Genomic DNA, 21,031 nt, shown 5'->3' with positions numbered 1-21,031 from the left:
CAACAGCAAAGTGACATTTAATAACGGCTTTCTGGGTGAAGGAAATGGAGGCCAGCGAGGGGTGGAACTCGGGAAGCAGCAGCTAAACATTGCCATTATCTGTTTTTTGGGGGCTTTTTTTTTTTTTTTTTGGCAGGGATTGGGAATCAAATGGAAAGCAAAACAACGATCGCAGCAGGTGCTGGTCTGCTGTTTGCAAAGTTTGAGGAGAATCAACAACAAATGCACTTTGAGTCCCAAATTGAATCACACGTATCGATCTTTGAAGACTCTTCCGTGGAACAGTAAAGACTTTAAATGCCACAAGGAACTGCATCCCATTATGTTTTCTTGGTGACGGTCCCAGTGTTAGTTGACATGCAACATTATGTAGTGAGTAAGACGAAGCCTCGTGAAGCTCTCGGTAAGAAAGGAGTGCGCGTGGACTGGATATGCAGATTGGAGAGCAAATTGAGAGAGGAACATCCCGCCTTAAACCCAAATGACTGCCGCCATCCATCACGCCTCGTGCTTCACAAGTCGTGTTTGTCTTTGCGTATGTTTAGGTGCGTTGCCTTGCCCCCGCGCATTTCCATAATTGCATTTGCTGTGGGAAGAGAAGCACTTACTCTCATTTTCGGCTGTGATTTATCAACCCGAGCGATTCGAGCCAATGCACACATTCATTTATCTCTGCGGTGACCTTTTTCCCGAGCAAAAGAACGGCTGCCATCTTTGTTTTCTCTCCCTCCTAGTCTCTTTTCTTTTCTTTTTTTTCTTCTTTTTATTGCTTCTGCACAAACCTCAGCCCCCCTGCCAGGGAAGCTGTGATGGAAGTGAATATGGTTTTCACACTGACAGCATTCTGTCCGAGGATAATTAATTTTCCAAGAAAATTACTGTTTCGGGTTGTTTTTTTTGTGTGTGTGAGCAAAGTGAATAACAGACACAGAAAAATATCTAAAAACATCCGTCTTTTTAGCTGGATTGCACAAAGGTATTAGAGAACTTCAAGGTTCTTGCTGCGTTTTTGTGTCGGATCTAAATAAAAGATTTCCCTGGAGATAATAATCTCAGAAAGCTGCGAGAGTGCAAGGGGAACGTGCGCAATATTGCACCAGATACGCCGTCTCCGAGGCTTCACACATTCTTGACTCAAGAAGCCATGAGCAACCGATAAACGACTGTAACTGCAACATTTCACGTGTGGCAGCCCGGGAATGATTACATCTGCTTTTAGTTTTACGCGGACACATACAAGTAATTACCCGTTAATGTCGGCCGCTGCTTTTAGAGAGTGCGAATGCTCCATTTATAAGGATCGGCATTAGAAGAGCACGAGAACGGACGCAACGGCAGGCGACTTCTTCTCGGAGCCCAGGTAATTTGAGGACACATTTGTTTTATCGGTACCTTTCAAAAAACTCATTAACAGAAAAAAATAAAAAATATCCATATGAAAAACATGACTGCATGGCGAAAGTTCCATTTAGAGCTGACATTTGGGCGAGAGCGGGGTTTTCACTCGAGAGTAATCGCGGTTGTGCCGTACTCAAAGGCACATTTCAGACGGCGGGAGCAACACTGCCGCAAATATGGATCTGTATATGTAAATGGGAGCTTTATTCCCTCCGTGAATTGTGGAGGATTTCAACGTTTTACCGCACCTTCTTCTCAGGAGCGACTGCGCAAGAGGCTCGTGGGTATTTGAGCCATCTGCCACTCCGCCAAAGACAAACCGTGGTCTCTCAAAGGTATTTTTCAACAATAAAAGTAGGATGTTAATACCCCAGTTAAACAAGCATTCCCTTTCAGTTCACACCTGAAAACAGAAAACACTAATACACGATGAAAAATATCTGAATTTGATCTGAAAACCTGGTGAATTTTCGAAAGTTATGCGCCCAGCACTCATACCACGGGTGAAGCCCGTGCCGTATGATGCTACACGCACACACACATAGAGCCAGATGGACTTTCTGGCAGCTTCTACCTTGTCTCCGTCCACGAAGGCCTGGCCGTCTCTGGCTCTCCTCCAGGAAATGTCAGGCAGAGGCTCGCCCTCGGCCACGCAGGAGATCATGGCGGCGCTGCCCTCTACGGCTGTCACGTTCTTCAGCTGGGTGATGTGGGGCTGGACTGGAGGCCACGGAGGACGACGGGGAGGGGGGGAAGGAGAAAGAGGACACAAGGGGGGGAAAAAAATAAACGGTTAAGTAAAGAAGAATAGATTGGGAGGCTGGAGGAATAGGTGCATGGGAGATGTGAAAGGAGGGAAACTGTCAAAGATCTAACTCATAATGGAGAGGAGATGAAGGCTATACCACGGGGTTTAAACACAGAGCTGATGCATGACTTTGGTGCTGACAGCATAGGCCAAGATCATTTATAGACTGCAGTCATACTCTACGGCTTTTGATGTAGTGGCAAAGAAAGCCAATTTTGTGCATATTCCTTGGCCTAGACAACAACTCTAGGCTGAGATCCGCTCCACCTTTTTTTTGTTTTAAATAAACATCGATTTTTTTTGTGTGTGTGTGTGTGTGTGTTTGTGAGGCTGCCTCTCCAGCAGCGTGTTATTTGCTCATGGTGTGTAGCGAGCACGGCGATAAGTGCTGGAAAGCGTGCCGCCGGGGGTCGGTCCCTGTTCGCTCTCCTCCTGATAAGATGCTCAGAGCAAGCCCTGAAACCTGATGCATGTCAAGGGCAAAGAGCATGACACATGAATCATGGATTACTTCTTATTCCCGCGCACACACTGCACTTAAGTCCTTAGCAGGGTGCTTGCAAAGTAGCATGGCATAAAATCCAAAAGGAAAAGGGAAGTGAATGGAAAACTGTACTGAGGGCTTTTAACGCCGCCTGGGGGGAATCTGGGGAGTGTTTGGCAATTTCACATAGCTTCCGCCTCGGGGTGGAGGAGACGTCTCGAGGGATTTTAGGAGCTTGTCAAAACACAGAGTCGCACAAATGTACACACAGGCACACACACATATTCACATATTACTTTACCTGCAAGGACCTCCAGAAAACACATCCGAGAATAGCACCTATTTACCCCTTACATAACAAGACAAGCTAGTTACCCTAAACTTAGCCCGAGTCAAAAAAAGCATCAGTGGTTTTGCATGCTTTAAAATGCAGAATGAGTCTGCTGGAGACATTAAACAGTAACAAAACACTCGTTAGCTAAGGTTTAAAAAACTGTTCTTACAACTAGGTTAGAACAACTTAAGCACGATAAGATAAACAATGTTGCAGCTCTGGCCATCGCCATGTTGGCAACTGACTCGCAGCTAATTCGAAAACGGCCAAGCAGTGGAGTGGAGCTGAGGTGGTTGGGCGACGTCTAGGCAGGCAGCTAGACATCTGTGAGGACACCTACCTGTGACCTGACTATGCACGGGCAGTAATATGATTTAAATTAGTTACATAAATGCGGTTGGCACCGGTCGTCGCCATCTTGCAAGTGCAGGACTCCCCCTAACTAAGAGCAGGAGCGTGAAGCGACAGCTAGCAGCCTGGATGACCCCCCGAAAATGTCACTCAAATTGGCCATGCCTTTAATCATGCATAACTTTAGGCCTTTTTTATTTATAATTGAAAGAGATGAGTTGAGAAAAAAGTCACCCCAGTACACTTATGCATGGTGAAATTTGGGAACTAAATCCTGTCTTGTATCAGGTTGTGAACATGTTCGTCTCTGCATTTTGAAAAAAGTCTTTGTCAAGTCCAGCAGGACGCCTTTGTTGCGTCCTAACCATAACCTAGGGTTACGTCCTAAACCTAACCCTATCCTAGGGTTAAGTCCTAACCCTAACCTAGGGTTACGTCCTAAACCTAACCCTATCCTAGAGTTAAGTCCTTGGCCTAGACAACAACTAGGTTCCCGTTTCTTTTTTACTTGGAGCTGAGAGTGTTGCATTTTTCCTCCTTATTCAAGCTTTACATTCCATCGCGAGCACCTCAACAAAATAATCTGCGGTGTGCATTACTCCTCTTCTCCCTACTTCTTCATTTTAACACAGAGGCTTTCAAAGCTCGCTTTTAAGTCAGCCTCAAGTGGACATTTGAAGAACAGCGATTTCTGGCACTTGCTGATTTCATTCATGAGCCACCGTTGGTTGATGCCGCTTTCAAACCTGGATGGTTGTGTAAATGTTAGTGCTCCTTTCTACGCCAGACAAGGAATGCTGGAATAAAACAACTGTCGCAGCATTCACGAAAACAACCGCCCTAATGAGTTATTTGGTCTACGTCTGAGTCGCAAAAGCATGTTTTCCTAAAAAAATGTCAAACAGATTAACCATGAGGCGGAGACGCATCATCTTACTTCAGAACTAATTCGGAAATCGTGATAATGGCGCAACAATCGGCTTGATTCTGTTTGGTGTCGAGACAAAAGGAAGCCGCACAGAGAACAAGTGAAATCATCTCGACCCACTGACGGAAGTCGCTCCTGCTATAAAGCCTCGTAATGAGGCTAAATGACTTAAGATGACTGCTGAAAAGGAAAATGTGAGTATTTGGGAATATTATGAGAGCTCTTTGTGTCAGCGATACGTGTATGCAGACAAATACTTGCTCAAAAGTAACCCACTCCCAAACACTCTGATAAAACTGCCCCTGTACTGAGACCAGTCTGAGCCAGTTCTTCATCACCACCTTATCTGCAGCTGTTTTGCCCCAGATGCCCTTCATCATGCAAATATTAAATGGAAAACGTCTCATTCATCAAGCCCGGTGCAAAAACCTCTCCGCGGGGAACATTATTAATAACACATTATCTAAAACATTTCCAATCTAAATGAGAAAGAACTGAGAAGCATTTGTGTGCTGAAAAGATAAAAATCCAGAATTAATTTGTCCTTCCAGGTTTTACCCGCGTGCCGTTTATTCTTTTAGATAAGCAAATTCAAATGAACTTCTTTAAGTTTCTCTTTAGCTGGAATTATTAAAAAACAATTGTATTTTACTCTTGCACATGTTAATGACTATAATTACTCTTTATTACATTAATTATAGGTATTATAATAATTATACTTGTAAATGTTGTATTTTGCTACATTGCAGTGTCAGCCCTGACACTCTGCGCATAAAAAAGGATCAATCTCCAAGTGAAAAAGCCATTAATGTGTCAGAAAGGGAAAAAAGTGACATAAATACACAGACTGAATTGTTACTGGCTCATGAAAGACAAAGGATGGGGGTTTGTGTTAGCGTTTTGGAGCTGCTTGCATGCGGCTAAAGCAGGAGAAAAAAAAGCAGCTAAACCGTATCTTTTTATCCCAGTATTTGACATTACGTAAAGCTCTTATCTCAACCACTGACAGCCATCGCAAAGTAAAATATGATACCGAGTGTATCTGATAATGGCCATGTGTGTATTTGTTGTTTCAGCTCGCTGTGCACATCTACAAAGCAAATGCCAGCGGAGATTCTTCCCTGTCATCTCTGATGCCTCTCAGAAACTTCACTTACTTCGAAAAATGCACTTTATATATCATCGCGATTTTCACTTCGTTGCAGGAGTTTCTTTCCTTGGAAAAAGTGACATAATTTATTGTCTTGTCTAATTCTGCTACATTTTCCACAGCGGACAGTATATAACGTGTTTCCAGTCAACAGAAAACCAGAGGGAGAACAGTGCCATGGTGTGTTCAGCCAACGTGTTTAAATTACAGCACAAAAAAATCCCATTAAGCATGATGCTGTATTTCACAGCCTACTGACAACGGATCTGGAGAATGCAGTCAGCTGCAGAGGACTCAGACTATTCTGTCTCCAGATAGATGGATATCTTTTCTTCTTCTTCTTCTTCTTCTTGGCCTGATGATAAATTTCTCCCTGTGAGGCTGCTGATCGTTGCTGGAAAAGAGTTTAGAAAAGGGGGCCTTTTGCTCTTTTACCAACATCTGACATTTATAGTTGATGTTTTGGAAAAGCAGCTGAAAAAACTGACAATAGCAGCAGTTAGCTGATACAAGCTAACTGTTAGCTGGTGCAATGTTAAACCTTATTTTAGTGAAGGGCATTCAGTGGAAATTGTGGCTCATTGGTTTTACACAGGGTAACACAAATGATGATAGCACTCACATTGTCACTACTAGAGGAAGGTAAAAGAAACCAAACAGGAAGTGAAATTCAATCACTTCCTGTCTTGTTTCTTTGGGAGATGCTGATCAATTGTGTTTGTACGAATAGACTGAAGAAGGACTGATAATTGTTAACCTGATGGCGGCACTACAGGAGAAGTTAAATAAATGTCTGCTCAAAATCTAGCTACCACATTTCAGTTTGCACCAAAGTGACCGAGAGTCCCTCGAGCCACGCTGCTAGCATGTCTAACCGAGAGGTGCAGCGCACATAGCAATTTCCCGACAGTGTAAATGGTCTGTTTTCCTCCCTGCAGCCACACATGACCCGGAGCCTTGAATGCAAGACAAGTTGACATAATCCCCGAAGACTGACAGACTTCTGGCGTTTACAGCTTCGGGGAGGTGGAGCTTGCTTTGGCGTCTCTGCACAGCAGCCAGGAGGCAAACTGTGGTGATTCTGGGATCAACAGGCTTCAAGCGATTAACTGCTACTTTAATCCGTTCGTGGCAACACATGGTCACGGGTGAACATCTAGAAAGGTGCTGCTGGAAATTGATGTTAAATATAATGCGCTCCACCTCACTGGGGAGTACACTGCACTAAGCATGAGGACACCTGCCCAGCGCCGTGTCTCACCGTTTTCCTCCCAGGTGAGCTGTCGAGGGTAATAAAACTAACTTACAACCACCTCCCCGCTGCAGTCAAAGGCAGAGCTCCTCCCTCACCCTTAACTCCTTCATTTAAATGTGCATTTTGAAGAACAAGCAGTGCACTTCACGTCCTGAAAGAATGTTGATGACTGGAGCACAAATCTCCATACATTTTCATGAGCTGAATGAGCGCTATCACCGTGATCTGCGAGGGAATAGCCGGGAGGCTGTAAAAAAAAAAAAAGAAAAAGAAAAAACATAAATTGAAATCTTTTTATGAGGAGTGCAGTAATTGGAATTTGAAGCATTAAATGAAATATTTCTTTTGGGGGGGATTTATAACATGGATGCAGCTGTTATTGGTGCGGGCTGACGGCCATATTTGGACATTTGTGCTTTTGAAAATGGTTTTTATTTATTTTATTATATTTTTATATGAAATGGACTTTGTGCAGGTCCTTACAATAAAGCTTTATGGCTCAACATAAAGCGCACCTCGCTGCCGTGGACAGAGCTGTTACATTTCAAACCCTTGTTGTTTTTTTTTTTAATGGAAAACGAAAAAGTTTTTACATGATAAGAAGCCGTGTTGTGTTATTTCAGGTTTGCCTCGATAGAAAAACAAATGGTTTTGCTTACACTTATCTGTTCATGCAGATAGCTCTGGTTTTGTTTGTCTGGGTTTTCAGACACCCAGTGTCTTTTCTGCTGCCACCCCAGCACAACAGAGGCGACCATAATTTTAAACTACTTACTAAGGAAATAGTCTCTGTGAACACCTAACATCCTGACTTTGAAACCATTTTGCCGGATGCCACCTTAGTTTCTTTGGAGCCACAGTTGGACGGGAGGGTGGATATGACTGAGAATCCAGGGATGCATTAGCAGAACCAAACGTACATTATCAGATAGGACTAGTCCACTAGCTTATTTAGTAAAGTGCATCCTTGATTTAACCTTTAAAATCTAACAGATCACCAAAGATACGTTAAAGCTCGCGTTTTTTGAATTACCGCAACTCACAGTAGTTTGCGCTATTGATAAAATTCAAACTGTGGCTGAACACTGGGAAGTTGTTTGGGAGACCTTCGTGACATCTCAGGGGTATAACTAACTTCGTTTTTACCAACAAATTCCTCCAAACGACTCCCTCTCTTCCTAGGGCTCCCCGGTCTTGCGTCGCTCCCCAACAAGCGGTGCATCATTGTTACCGTAATGGCCAGAAAACACAACTTCCCAGCCACAATTTGAATTTTATCCATCAGTGAGTTACGGTAATTCAAATGGATATTAAGGTCTAAAATGTTAAGTGTGGTAGCAAATAGGATGCTAATTTTGGCTAGCAAAATGGAGTTTTTTTTCTAATCTAACGCCATTAACGAACATTTGTGCAACATTGAACTGCAGACAATGTTACCAGCCAAGCTTGACCGTTTCCAAAATGCACCTCCTGTGGGATTAAAGAGCAAAAATAACATGGTTTAAATGGACTTTTAAGAAGTGAAAACTCACTGAATAAAATGTGAAAGGTCTTCAGTTGTAAGAAAAGGCGCCGAAAAACAAGTTCCACCACAACATATCAGTCTTTCTTTTTGCAACCAACCGAGTCACCTCTTACTGACCACCATAGAGAATGCAGATTTCCATGTTTGTTTAAAACACATGTAACGTCATTTCCAATGTCTATCAAACACGTCCTTACCGAACACTTTGAGGAAGAGCTCTCTTTCCTGAGATCCCGCCTTGTTGGTGGCCTTGCAGGAGTACGTTCCTCCGTCGGCCTGCCGGATGTTGCGGATGGTCAGCATGCTGCGGCCGCCGTCCACCCTGTTGATGATGTACTGCTCCGACGGCTGCAGCTGCTGCCCTTTCCTGAGGAAAAATCAAAAGCAAAATTCACATTCACAAAATGCACAAGCTGTTGACTGTTGAACTGCTGATATGGACGGCACAGTGCACCTTGAATGTTGCACTTTACATACTACATTTTATTTTAACACAAATCTCTGTCTGTATTACAGTTGTATGTATGTCAAAATGACAATAAAGCTTGATTTGATTTGAGTTTTTGACGCCAGGGATCTCAGCTCTTTGGGTGTCCCATAAAAGAGAGGCTAAATGCAGACAGTTTGGCTTTGAAGCTATTTCTATCTATAGCGCATAAACAGGTGAAAGACTGACAGCGGTTTTTATAGAAACCGTTTCAAGCAGGGGGAAGAAAAAAAAAACACGTTTTGGATAAACGCATTATACGTTAATTGAAATGATTCAGTGAATCATTTATTAAATGCAGCGGAAATGTCACAACTTTTCAAACTCGGCCGTGCGGAGACGCGACGTCTTCATATTCCGTGTTTTTGTGGTGCTGTTGCATACGTTCTGTTATGGGCTTGCAGCGCTTCCTAAACGAGTCCTGCGTGGTGCTGGAACTCAGCGCCGACTTAATGCCTTCTCTTACCGGACTCTGTGGGGAAATTAGTCAGAAAAAAAAGCAGCTGCTAAATTGATCCATGTCTATATTTAAGCTTCATAGCAGAAGCATAATGGCGTGGAGCAGGATTTCTGCCTCCCCCGCTTGTTTATTTGCTGCTGCTTAACCAGCCGTGTAATCTATAAGGTTCAAGGGATTGCTAGGTTTTTTTGGGGCGGAATTAAACTTGTTTTCTAATACGCAGATTTAGACAATCTCGTGGGTGCTTTTCACGCCATTAATAAAACGGGTCTGTTACTGGATGTCTGTGGGGTTGAGCAGCACCCAGATTAGGTGTTAGTTAGTTAGTTTATACTCTTAAAGCTGCATTATCTGATGTAGTGGTCATCTGGAGGAGACCAAAACGGAGCTAGAAGAGGCTGGATGTTTTTCATGTGATGTGATATTGATGTGTTTTCCCTTTACGGCTTAATCTCCATTCCACGAGTGGCCCAAAACAAATGAACAGTCCTCCATCAATATTTGCCGGTGAGAATTAATTTGCAGGCTCGTTAATATGTGCGCCGCGTTAAAACTTCTGCTGTTGGGAAGACGCAAACAAAGCTGCTACTCCATCAAATGAAGGTCTGAGCAAACACAGAACCTCGGCGCACCGTTGCCGCATCACACAGATGCCACAATACGACGCCCACGTCCGACGGCGCTTGTTCCTAAAATGACGGCAGATGTTCATTTGTATATTTCAGACATGTCTCGTGATGACTTCGGACTGCAAAGGTTTGGCACAGCTTAGATTCTCAAAATAAAATCATCCATCTATGATCTCGCTCTGTTCCAATATATTTTTTTTTGAAGACCTGTATATGAAGCATAGGTACAAAACCTATTGTTTGTTCAGTATAGATAATGGACAGAGCTCAGCATACTTCTGTATATTGTCTGCATAGTCCCTGTAGTTTTATTCACACTGTGTGGCTCGCTGTGTGAAATGAAATGATATTATTTCAAATAAGGAGATTTCTGCGTGGCGAGGGCCCAGCCTTGCTGTACTATAGGAAATGCGACGGGGAGGATAATTGAAAGTCGACGGAGGAAACACCAAAGCCAAGTAATAATAACTGGAGAGCCAAAGAGGAAATGAAGAGAGGCCTCATCTCTGGAACGGACAGTGTGGGACGTGCTGCAGCACTGAATGTCATTATACTGACTGACTGCTGACAGGTAGTCCATTACCAGAGGCGCACGGAGGATGAGGTGAAACCTCGCCCTGACAGGAAATGCAGCTGGGAGCCTGGAAGACGGTGGGAGGGGTGACATCAAAAGTAAAGCTAAATTGGGTTGTGATTTGCTGTTTATTCCTGAGCCTGCTCCTTTGCTGTGTTGTGTGGTGCGCATTTTAATTCTCTACAGTCTCGGGTTATTGACCCGGGGACGGGGGAAGGAGAGGGCATTGAGACGTCTGACAGACAGCGGACATTGCAGAGTTCAAGATCAGCGTCGATGTACGCTTGACGGGATATTGTCCCGAAGGTAAGAGGCAGCAGTCTGCCCTTGACAAATGCTTTGGGTTTTATTAAGCGAGTATTAGAAGAAAAAAATAAAAATAAATACGTACATTCATTCAAACACTGAATCACATATGGGTGTGCCAACAGCTTCCAATCCCATCATGTGACAAACAATAACTTCTGTCCAAACTGTGTTACTGCAGCCTTATCACACATCATTAATAATCTGCAATAAACCCTGAACGCTTCAGCGAGCCTGAAAAAAAAAAACAGAAAAGGGAAGGGAGCAGCGACTATCTTTGTAAAAAAATGGCCGCCATCTTTGCTAACGTATATTAGAGCATCATTTTGCATTCAATATTAAGCTATCCCTTATCCTTTTACTAAAATGTGTTGGATTCTTGTTGATGTGTATTTAAAGAAATTTTAATTTGTAGGAAAAAAAAAGAAAAAAAATATATGAAAAATGTCTAATCAACCAAATATTTTGCGACCCCCCTGCAGTGCCTCTGCGGACCACATAGGGGCTTAGACCTATATTCTCAATGTGCTAAGCAGCTAATACGAACAAACGCATGTACAGGCTTATGATTTAAACTGCCTTTTGTTCTCCTTTTCCTCCTGTACAACAAAAGCAAACGCAGACTGAAGCAGCAACAAACCCGTCACATGAACCGCCTCGGTACGAGAGAAAGGGAAGGCAAACACATCAGCTCCCCTCCCCATCATCCTCCTGAAATTTGCTGTGTAATTGTCGGCACGCCGCTCAATCATTAAAATTACATTTCCTGTTTTGCTCCGTTGCTGAGAAGACAAGGTGAGACACCCAGGAGTAAATATAATTTCTGCTGTTCGGGGCTGGAAACCGGAGAGGAAGATGGATGAGGTTTACAGAGTTAGGGCCGTTTCCAGCTGTGCTGCATCTTAAAATTTAGTTTGCGCCCCGTAAAGTGATGCATGTGGGCTCTTTTTTTTTTTTTCTCCCTGCTCTGAGCGGCTTGTCTTTCAAAACTACTGCTCTCATCTTGTCTTTATTGGACGAGGATCTTATTGCACGCGTTTGCTTTCTCGTGCTCGGACTCATCCGGGAGAAAAATGTGAAGCTCTGACCGACTTTGCAACAATGCAACATTATTTAACGCTCATTTAACCGAATGTACAGTTTTTTTTTTATATATATATATACATTGAATGAGCCACTGTAATTGAGTGCATTATAATCACCTCTTAATGCTTTCAGCAATCAAACTCTTCTACTCTCCCACAGAGCCGACAAAATTGCAGCAAATAAAGAGCTAAGTGTGGGTGTTTAAGTCTTAAATGTACGCTTTTATGTTTTATCAGCCACATTTTTACCCCTCCTTTGTCCTTCATGTGAAGCTACAGAAAAGAAAAAAAAAAACACACACACATGTGACTTGTTCAATAGAACTGAGGTAACTATTGATATTCCAAAGGAGAACGTGTTTTCCTATGCCTCGCCCCGGGCAGCCATTGATTCCCATTCAATTGAGTGCAGCATGAAAAACAACGCACGAAAAGCCGCCTGAGGTATGGCAACACTTTCGCCAGACTTCCCATTGTCGCTTGGTTGTGCATTTGTACATTTTGATGTGATTTTCGCGCCTCGGCGAGGTGAGGCTGCAAGCGAGCGGCTGCAATCGGAAGCCAAGCTACACACTGCAGGTTCCTGCAGGAAAACGCTAGCGCTGGCCACGTGTTTTAAGCTGATTTCAAAAGAAATACTTCGCAGGAGCATACTGGGATGCCATTAAAGTGTTATCAATAGATGTGCAGGTGCAAAGAGCTTGTCACGACTCCTTGCTGAGTGGGTTAGTCGATGTGGAGCCGCGGAGGGAGAGGATAGCGGGGTGTCAAACGCTCTTCAGGTGCAAATGTTCACTCTGTTGCTACGTGGCTATGTGATATTATTGTGCTGCTGCTGCTGCTGCTGCTGCTGCTGAGGGCAACGCGCGAGGGTGGACTTTAAATTCCTCGGTGAAAGCTAAGAAAGAATATCTCCGGCTGCACTTTCTCCGGGAAATATTAACAAACCGGCACAAATAGAGGTGAAGGTATTTGTAATTATTATGGGTGTCATTTTTGTGGGCGAGGTTTCCGCTCGCGCACACCGCGAAAAAAGAGTCAGATTGCGAGGAGGGATAACGTGATAACTCCTGATGCTTTTGCTTTTCTCTAAGTGGATGGAACACATGCCTCCTGTGCATGTTTGGAGTTGGAGCAGATGAAAGGAGTCTGAATCAATGCGAGCAGCGCCGCCTTTACTAAATGCATTCATAGCAAAAAGCTTCTTCTTTTGTTTTATTTCTGGCAGAATCTATGCTATCTGCAGCGTTCCACCGGAGCAGCCTGATAAGACACCTGGTTGAGAGGCTGTAGTCTTGACTTGCTTGGTCAATTTAAGCCTGCGCCCTTATCTGTGTGTCACCCCAAACTGTTTTGTCCTTTTATGGATTCATTTAGTGGAGAGCGACAGGAAGTAATGGAAGTGAAAGAGAGAGGATGTAATCGTACCTGTGCCATGTGACCACGGGGTCAGGAGATCCAGAGGTGATGCAGGTGAAGGTGACTGATTCCTGGTAGTCGGCCGTGGCGTTGAAGGACTGCTGGAACACCGACAACACCGGAGGGACTGCAGAAGAAGAATTGAGTTAGAAAATAAAGCTGCAAGCTGCAGGTTGACATTAATAATAATAATAATAATAATGAACTGGCCTCGTGAGGGGCCTGTAAGCACTCCCTGAAAATGCTACCTCTGTTGGTAATCCCACTAGGATTTCAGCTGACACTGTGAACCAGCTTTTGGTAAAAATAAAAAAAATAAAAAATACAAAAACAAATAAACCCCACAAAGGCACACAACACAGCGTGACCGATTCAGAAATGCTCCGCCGTGTCCTTTTCACAAAAATCCTGCGACAAACAGCGTTGCTGTAAAGTCCCGCGGTATTGACACGGCGCAGAGGTCGTGATAACTTTATCAAGTGTATATGTTGAGGGCTGTCAGAGGCGAGCGCCGCGTCCCTGTCACCCAATCAACCGAGGACTGTCATCTTGTCGTTGGGTAAAAAGGGCGAGCGCTGCCTTTTCTTCGCTCTCCTTCGCGGTGACAGGTGAGTGACAGCTTCATGGCGTAAGCATGTTTATCAGGCACCTCAATCCGTCTCTCCAACATGTACCTATTTACGGAGCCCTGGACAGGACCTGAATAATCTCTGGGCATGATTAACACGTCTGAGGCAGCCGCTTACTGGATCTATGATGCAATTAACGTGTCCGGTTTGCTTCATAATAACATGTGAGATCAGAGAACAAACAAAAATTATTTTGACTTGGCTACTAATTTGCAGCACTGCAGTTGATGCTTCAATTCGCAGTAAGTCTGTCTTCCCTATCTGGACGTCTATTCTAGGTAAGAAAAGGCGCTCGCTCCAGTGCTACCGGAACAACCAGACCACCTCTGAAGTCTCCACTGTCCGGCTACAATCTCGATGAAAGAGGACGCCCCCGCGGGCTGAAAGGTCACCCAGCTCCTCCTCTTCCTTCGCCGTCCTTTTTGAAACGAGCCCCGCTAATAGCTAGAGATTCTCGCTTCCTCTGCAAACAGGGAAAACAAGTCCGCACATCACACGACGTGAGCGCCGTATTATTTGTCAATTAGTCCGCCAGACCCCCTCTCCACTGTATTTACATAATGAGATGTGATTAGCGAGAGCAGAATCCAGATAATGAGAGGCCTTATTAATGCCAGGTGTCAATGCAAAGGCCAGTGATCACATGTTGTTATTAGTCGGACTAAATAAGTAGACAGCACAGACAAAACCATTTCCACACATAAGTGTAAATTAGGTCTCAGATGGTGGAAAGAGTAATTAAGTTATACTTCTTCTACCTTTCTAACGTCACAACAGGTTATTAAAATCAGTGGGTACTTTTGTTTTCGTATTGGTTACAGAGGACAAAAAATGACAATAATAGAAAAAGAATAATTACAAAAAAAGTAAAATAAATGAGCCTGTAAATTCACAAAATTTTGCTTAAATATTGCACATAATTCATTTATCAAATGGGACATGAATTGGCCAAAGTTCCACACCATGAGACACTTTACGATAGCTGCCAGCTAATTTGCATAATAATAATTAAAAAAAGAAAGAACATACAAGTAAATAAATTTGGGGGGAAAAGAGAAGGAACATTTTCATGTTCAAACAAAAAAAAAAGGAAAAAAATGGCAAGTAAATTAATTATTTTAATAAAGGTATAATTAATTCATATATTGTTTTAATTATTTAATGGCAACAATAATATTTAAAAACTACTTCAAAATAAATTCCTGCATTTTTATTTATTTCATTTTGGTGAATTTATTGTCATAGTCATTCATTTTTTATTTTGGCAGTTTTGGTGCTCCATAGAGATAATGTATTGTTTGCAGAACAATGGGCAAAGGTTATAATTTCTGGATAATTTACAATTTATTCAAATAAAGACCGCCTAAATCTAACATTAACACAACAGACAACGCAGACAAATTGTGTCGGTAGATGTTCCATAAAGCAGAGTGATTTACTCATGCAAATGAAAGCCCTCTTGACAGATGCTGTCCGACGCGTGTAAAGCATGTGTTTTTGTAACAGGCAGCTGCACAGTGCATTTGTGCGCCGTTTGTTTCAATCTGGCCAAACTGAAAGGCGTTCAAGGTGTCACTTTGGAAAAACTCAAGCTCATCTGGAGTCTAAGTTATTGAGAGTGTGTCGTCTCAAGGACACTTACCCCGCTTGGATTTAAAATAAAACCAACAAAAGATGAAAATTAAACTTTAAACATGGCTTAGGGCCTCATTTAAATTCTGTTTCGGGAGGGAAGCTGCCAGGGAAAAACACACAGTTGGGATAATGAATGGGGATTTCTAATCAAAACAAAGCATCATCCCAGATACCTAATGAACCAACGCTGCAGTGGATCTCTCTAAAAAAGATCAATTACACTAATGACACCTGCGTGTATCACGATGGAGAATAAATTCTCTCCGGTACGTCTAAATTCCACATCGTCTGATCTATATGACGCCTCGTGTTTTGTCATTTATTCTGAAGATTGATGAATATTTTTTCTGGGTAAAATCAACACAGCAACAGGAGTGCGCATGTACAGATGTGCACACAGCAAGGCGCAGGGAGCTTTTCGGGGATAATAAGGAATAAGCATCGACCCTTTCCAGTAGCACTGGCTTGGCAAGTGAGAGGAGACACAAGCATGTGCCTGACATGATAACCATTGATTTCCACGCCAATAGATCTCCAGTCTTTGGTGTCTTTCTCCTCCTATGCAGTGCACTCCCACATCAGCGAGCCTTGTTGAAACAGCCCGGTTAATGAGCCACACAGACTTCAAAAGAGCAAATCAGCGTCCAAAATGAATCTGGCAAGCCCTGTGAAGTCGGCATGTATTAGTCATATCTGCAAAACTTTAGAGGCAGCCCTGCACAAACGTGAGCGCACACTGTACAGATAACCTCGAGATGCGCTCGGATCGATTTGAACGCACTCACGAGGAGTTAGAGGGCTTGTTTCTGTTATTGGGCTTCGATGAAGTGAGGACCACTCGTGCTTGGAAATCGAGAAAGACTCTTGGTAAATGTCACAGCCGTATTTTATCTACAAGAAATTCAGCAAGTCAGTGTTTTGAGACAAGACCTTTGCTGGAGTGCTTATTAAAGATTTGTTTTGCCTTCTAAATTAGCACACAAGCTTGGAATCCAAACCAGCCCCGGCTGACAATTGTGGATGTAATGTAACAGAGAAGCGTGTTTATACTCTGTTCTCGAACACGCAGCGCCAGTTATGATTGATGTCACAGCAAAACAATTTAAGAAATCTTAAAGGACACAGCCGGTAGTTTTCGGTGACAGCTGAAAAGGGGAAAATTGCTGTTCGAGGTGTGTGAGTGAGTGAACCAACAATTAGGCGGATGAGGCGAGGAAGGATCCGGGCAAAAGTTATTTCCATTTTGCTTCATCATCAGTTGCCATAGAAACTAACTGTGATTGCTGCAGCTGGCGGGTCATCAAAATGCAAAGAGGTGTTTGACACTGGACAACATGTGGCTGTATAAAAGGATCCAGAATAAAAAAGGTGGCACATATATAATTTAAAATGTTGGCAAAATTAAATTATTAATCAAAACTCTGATAAAGAAGTGTTATTTTGGAACTTGTTTTGTTGTTGAGTGAGCCACTCTGGTGCCACAGTACAAATGTAGCTTAGCTACGTTAGCTTAGCATTAACAGCTAGCTCGGCTCCATATAAAGCAACCCAATCCACTAAGTGGATTGGGTTGCTTTATATGGAGCAAGTGTGTATGAAGTTCACTAGTATCCTGACATTTATAGGAGTTATATAAACCATTCTCAATCTTAGCTTGACGAGAAACATAATGAATTAAACTTATTAAAGAGCCCATTAAATCAAAAATTAAATTTAAGTGTTTTTATGTCATATACTCTACGTTACATGTTATTTTTCATGGGTGTTTTACCCACTATTCATAAACAGTCATTTTCTACGTATATTTAATAGTAATAGAGGGTACTTTAATTTCCTGGAAAACTATTTCTAAATGTTGATGACTCATCCTGCACTATCTGTAAAAATATATTTCTGACTGCTTTTCTGTTGGTTCAGTCAATCACACAACAGATCATCACCATTTTTAAATCAATTTTACAATTTAGATGTTATTAAAGCATATGATTCAAACTAATCAAGCTAATCTCCATAATCGACTGCCACTTTTTGCCACTCAGTGGCCCTCTATAGGTGCTAGATGAGAGCTAACCAATCAGAGCATCTGACTTCTTCAGGAGAGGGAGTGGCCTTCTTAGCTCTGCTTTTACTGGAGAAATAGCAGTCCACTGGCTATTTAATTCAGAATATAAGGAGCATAGAAAGCTAAGCTCGTTTATGTCTATATTCCTCAGGGGAATGTGAGAAATAGGTGTCCCAATCAACATTCAGTCATAAAAAACAACATGTTATGGCTAGAAAGACAAAAATGTGATATACTTTGTGGTACATTTCATTTTTACATGGGTGTTTCACTCAATATATTAATAAAAAGCAATTTTGTAGGTATATTTAATAGTGGGTCCTATAGGGTCCTTTAATTTCCTGGAAAACTATTTCTAAATGTTGGTGACTCATCCTGCACTAGGGGGCGTGTACTTACACCTCTCTGCTCATACATGTATCAGTATCAGTACCTGGCTTCTTCGGGAGAAGCTCCGTTTTTACTGGCGAAATCGGTCCATTAGCTATTTAATGCAGGATTTAATGCGTAGAAAGCTAAGCTCGTGTCTAGGCTCGAGTTCATGTCTAGGTTCCTCAGGGGAATATATGAAATATGTCTCATTCCATTCCACTCAACACTCGGGCATAAGAAAAAGTGACATGTTATGACTAGAAGGACAAAAATGTCCACGATAACAGTGGCTGCGCGATAATGAGAACTCACACTACTGTGCCACTGGGCGTTACGCAAATTTAAAAGCACATGGCTAACGTTTGCAGATTACCTAATCATGTCAGCTTTCCGTTCTACCGAACTCCACATGTATTTACTCGTGGCTTTCCTACGTCGTGTTTACACAACAGAGAGAGATGAAAAGCTGGCTCGACCTGCCGTGGCGTAACTTTCGAGATCACCTCCGGAAACAGACGCCGAGCTGTTTAGCCATTCAGCGGGCGGCCTCCTCCACTCGTTACGCCGTCATCCTCATCCGCGGTCCACTTTGATGATACACTGGAGAGTGGGAGCTGCAGCGGGTCAGCAGAGCTTCACTCGCTGCATGCTCATGGGCAAGAAACTACTCTTTTATCAACCGAGCCATGAATATTTATGACTTCACACGTAGGGGTTGTGGGGACGAGGAGGAGGGGGGTGGGGGAGTATACAGTAAGCCACTTCAGCCCCGGATTCTGACAAAATGTTGCTCTGCATGACTGGTTTAAGCAACGCTTGTTAACACGTCGCTGAAATAGCCACATCTGACACTTGTTCTGACATGCCGCATCAAAAGAACAGCATGAGGTATGGGGCTTTACGAGCCTGAATATAAATGTGCGACGCCCACCCCGAGGATGCTGATCAAGTCCAATTGTGGCGCACAATAATAAAAATTAACCGTAAAGACACCGCTGCAGTCAATCGGCCAATCAACTCGGTCGGTAGTTGCTGGAAATACAATCCCCAATTTTTTTTTTTCCACGCGGGGACTTTGTCAAATATTGTTCAAGCCGCACCTCGAACAAAATGCAATGATTCAAGAGGCAATCGCTCGCCCTCACAGACACAGAAATGAATCAGGGAAATAATCAGAGCCATTGTGGGATGCACTTTGTTGAGTCTTTTAAGTCGCAGAGGGGCCGAACACTTTTCTAAGCTGGAAAACTTTCCGTCTTCCTTCGCTTTAGTGCAGCATGGAGACGCAGTGAACATAAAGCTGCCTAAGAGCTGTACGGTTCACCTGAGGGTCTCTTTAACTCCTTTCAGACATGCATTTCTTTGAATTGCTCAGCTTCTCGGCATTCAGGTGTAAGTATCTCTCACATAAAGGCAACCCTTATTTATCTCCCTTTCACTCGCCTGCATTATAAAATATGCACTGCAAGATGTTTCTAATTCCACCTGTACACGATGCAAATAAACGCTGATATTTTAAAAGTGACCTTGTATTTTCCTATCACGGTGCATGATGGGTTCTTCCCTGAGGTTAATGGGATAAGCTCTTTTCCAAAAAAAAAAAAAAATACTATAGAAATAGACTATTTTGTTTAGCAGCTGGCTCTCTGGGGAACAAAAGGGAACAGAAGGCAAAAAATAAATAAATAAATAAATAAAGTTTGAGAAGTACAGTCTTGAAAATACGGAGAAAGTTGCTTCTGTGGCAAGAAATAAGATGAAACAGCAAAGAAAAACAGGCAGAGTGGAAAAAAAGCTGCCCGAGTTGATTTTCTTGCAGGGGAAGTGTCTGGATCCAGCTCCCTCCCCTGTTGGCTGTCACTGCCGCTGTATGGACACGAATCAATGTCTGGCCTGATTTGGCACGAAAAGAGCGCTTTAAGTGCCGCGTGTTAGACCTCGGGAGGACAGGGGCGAGCTGCGCCCACGTGCTCCCGTCCCTCCGTCTGCCTCCAGGGGTCATCAGACAGAGAAAAACTGTGCTTCTTTTTCTTTTTTTTCTGTCTTTCATCAGTTTGTTTGTCTTACCTCGCTGCCATGTCCCCGAGCGCCACAACAGAGAACAGTTAACTGTCTGCAGCTGATTGATAAAGCGCGTAGTCTCTTGCACTCATTGACACATCAGAGCCCCCTGGCTACCTACTCTATCTCCATCTACTTGTGTTCTGGATCCGTGCTGTTCGACCCATCCTGGCTGTTGTCGATACCGTGTATTTTCTGCCAGCCCGCGTGTCTTCCTTTGGAAATCCTCTGCTCAGAAAGCTCTTTTTCTTCCACCTAACCTTCACAACTGCACCTCACAGAAGGGGAATAATCCCAGCGAGGTGACATGCCCCAATAAATGAAAGGCAGTGGTGTAGAAACAGAACAAGTCTCAAATTCTTTGCTGTTCACACAACTACAAAAACAGTTCTTCAGAGGGAGAAGAGATGTAGCTTCAGGGCTGGAATTGGACATGATTGCAATGCATAAGGTTGATTCTCGTGCGAGTTTCTGAGCCTCGAGGTAGGGGCGTAGGTGCAATATGGCTTTCCTTGGCTGAACATCACAGGCCTCGGTGCGCTGGAAACAACTCGATGGGGGCTGTGCTGTACAATAAGAAAAATACCTGGATGAGAGATTCCTTAGAGTGAGGTCTGATCTGGAGTCACACTCCGCCGCAGCACGCACCCCCCACCCCCCGCCCCCCACCTCGATCTTGCACATCTTCAGCTTCACATATCGACAAAGATGTGCAGTCAAGGCGAGTTTGAGGTCTCCGAGCGGCACCACGAGGAGCTGAGCCGGACGACAAAACACATTCTCATTTTCGACAGACAGGTAGACGGCTTATGTTTGTTTGCCCCATGGCAGTAGGTGGCATTTAAGTAAATGTCCTTTCCATCTCTGTCACCTTCACTGCAACTCTCTGTTCTCTCTTTTACGCCAGCTTAACTAAAAGTTTCTTTGGGCCATGGGACGACGGCTGCCTCAGATATAAATGCCAGGTAGTGCAGGACAACAAACTTTCAGCACAGAAAGAAAGAAAACTGTCTGCCTTGCAAGAATAGAGCGACTAGACCGATCCCCACCAACTACTGGTGGATTTACACAGCTCATTT

General features: G+C 43.3%; 1 protein-coding gene across 4 annotated transcripts in view; it reads right to left on the bottom strand.

Moving 5' to 3' along the window:
- The window catches only part of LOC125000873 (neural cell adhesion molecule 2-like), a 236,867-nt gene that overhangs the window by 38,627 nt on the left and 177,209 nt on the right, over window positions 1-21,031 (bottom strand). For all 4 annotated transcript variants that reach the window (XM_047576614.1, XM_047576615.1, XM_047576616.1 and 1 more), the window contains exons 6-8: window positions 13,203-13,320; window positions 8,431-8,600; window positions 1,973-2,118 (exon numbers count right to left, since the gene is read on the bottom strand). In XM_047576614.1, the coding sequence (XP_047432570.1) occupies window positions 1,973-2,118; window positions 8,431-8,600; window positions 13,203-13,320 (434 nt within the window). The remainder of the gene's footprint in view (window positions 1-1,972; window positions 2,119-8,430; window positions 8,601-13,202; window positions 13,321-21,031) is intronic.

This window comes from Mugil cephalus, chromosome 23, assembly GCF_022458985.1.
Source record: "Mugil cephalus isolate CIBA_MC_2020 chromosome 23, CIBA_Mcephalus_1.1, whole genome shotgun sequence".
NCBI classification, from domain to species: domain Eukaryota; kingdom Metazoa; phylum Chordata; class Actinopteri; order Mugiliformes; family Mugilidae; genus Mugil; species Mugil cephalus.
This window is presented reverse-complemented; position numbering and strand designations above follow the sequence as displayed.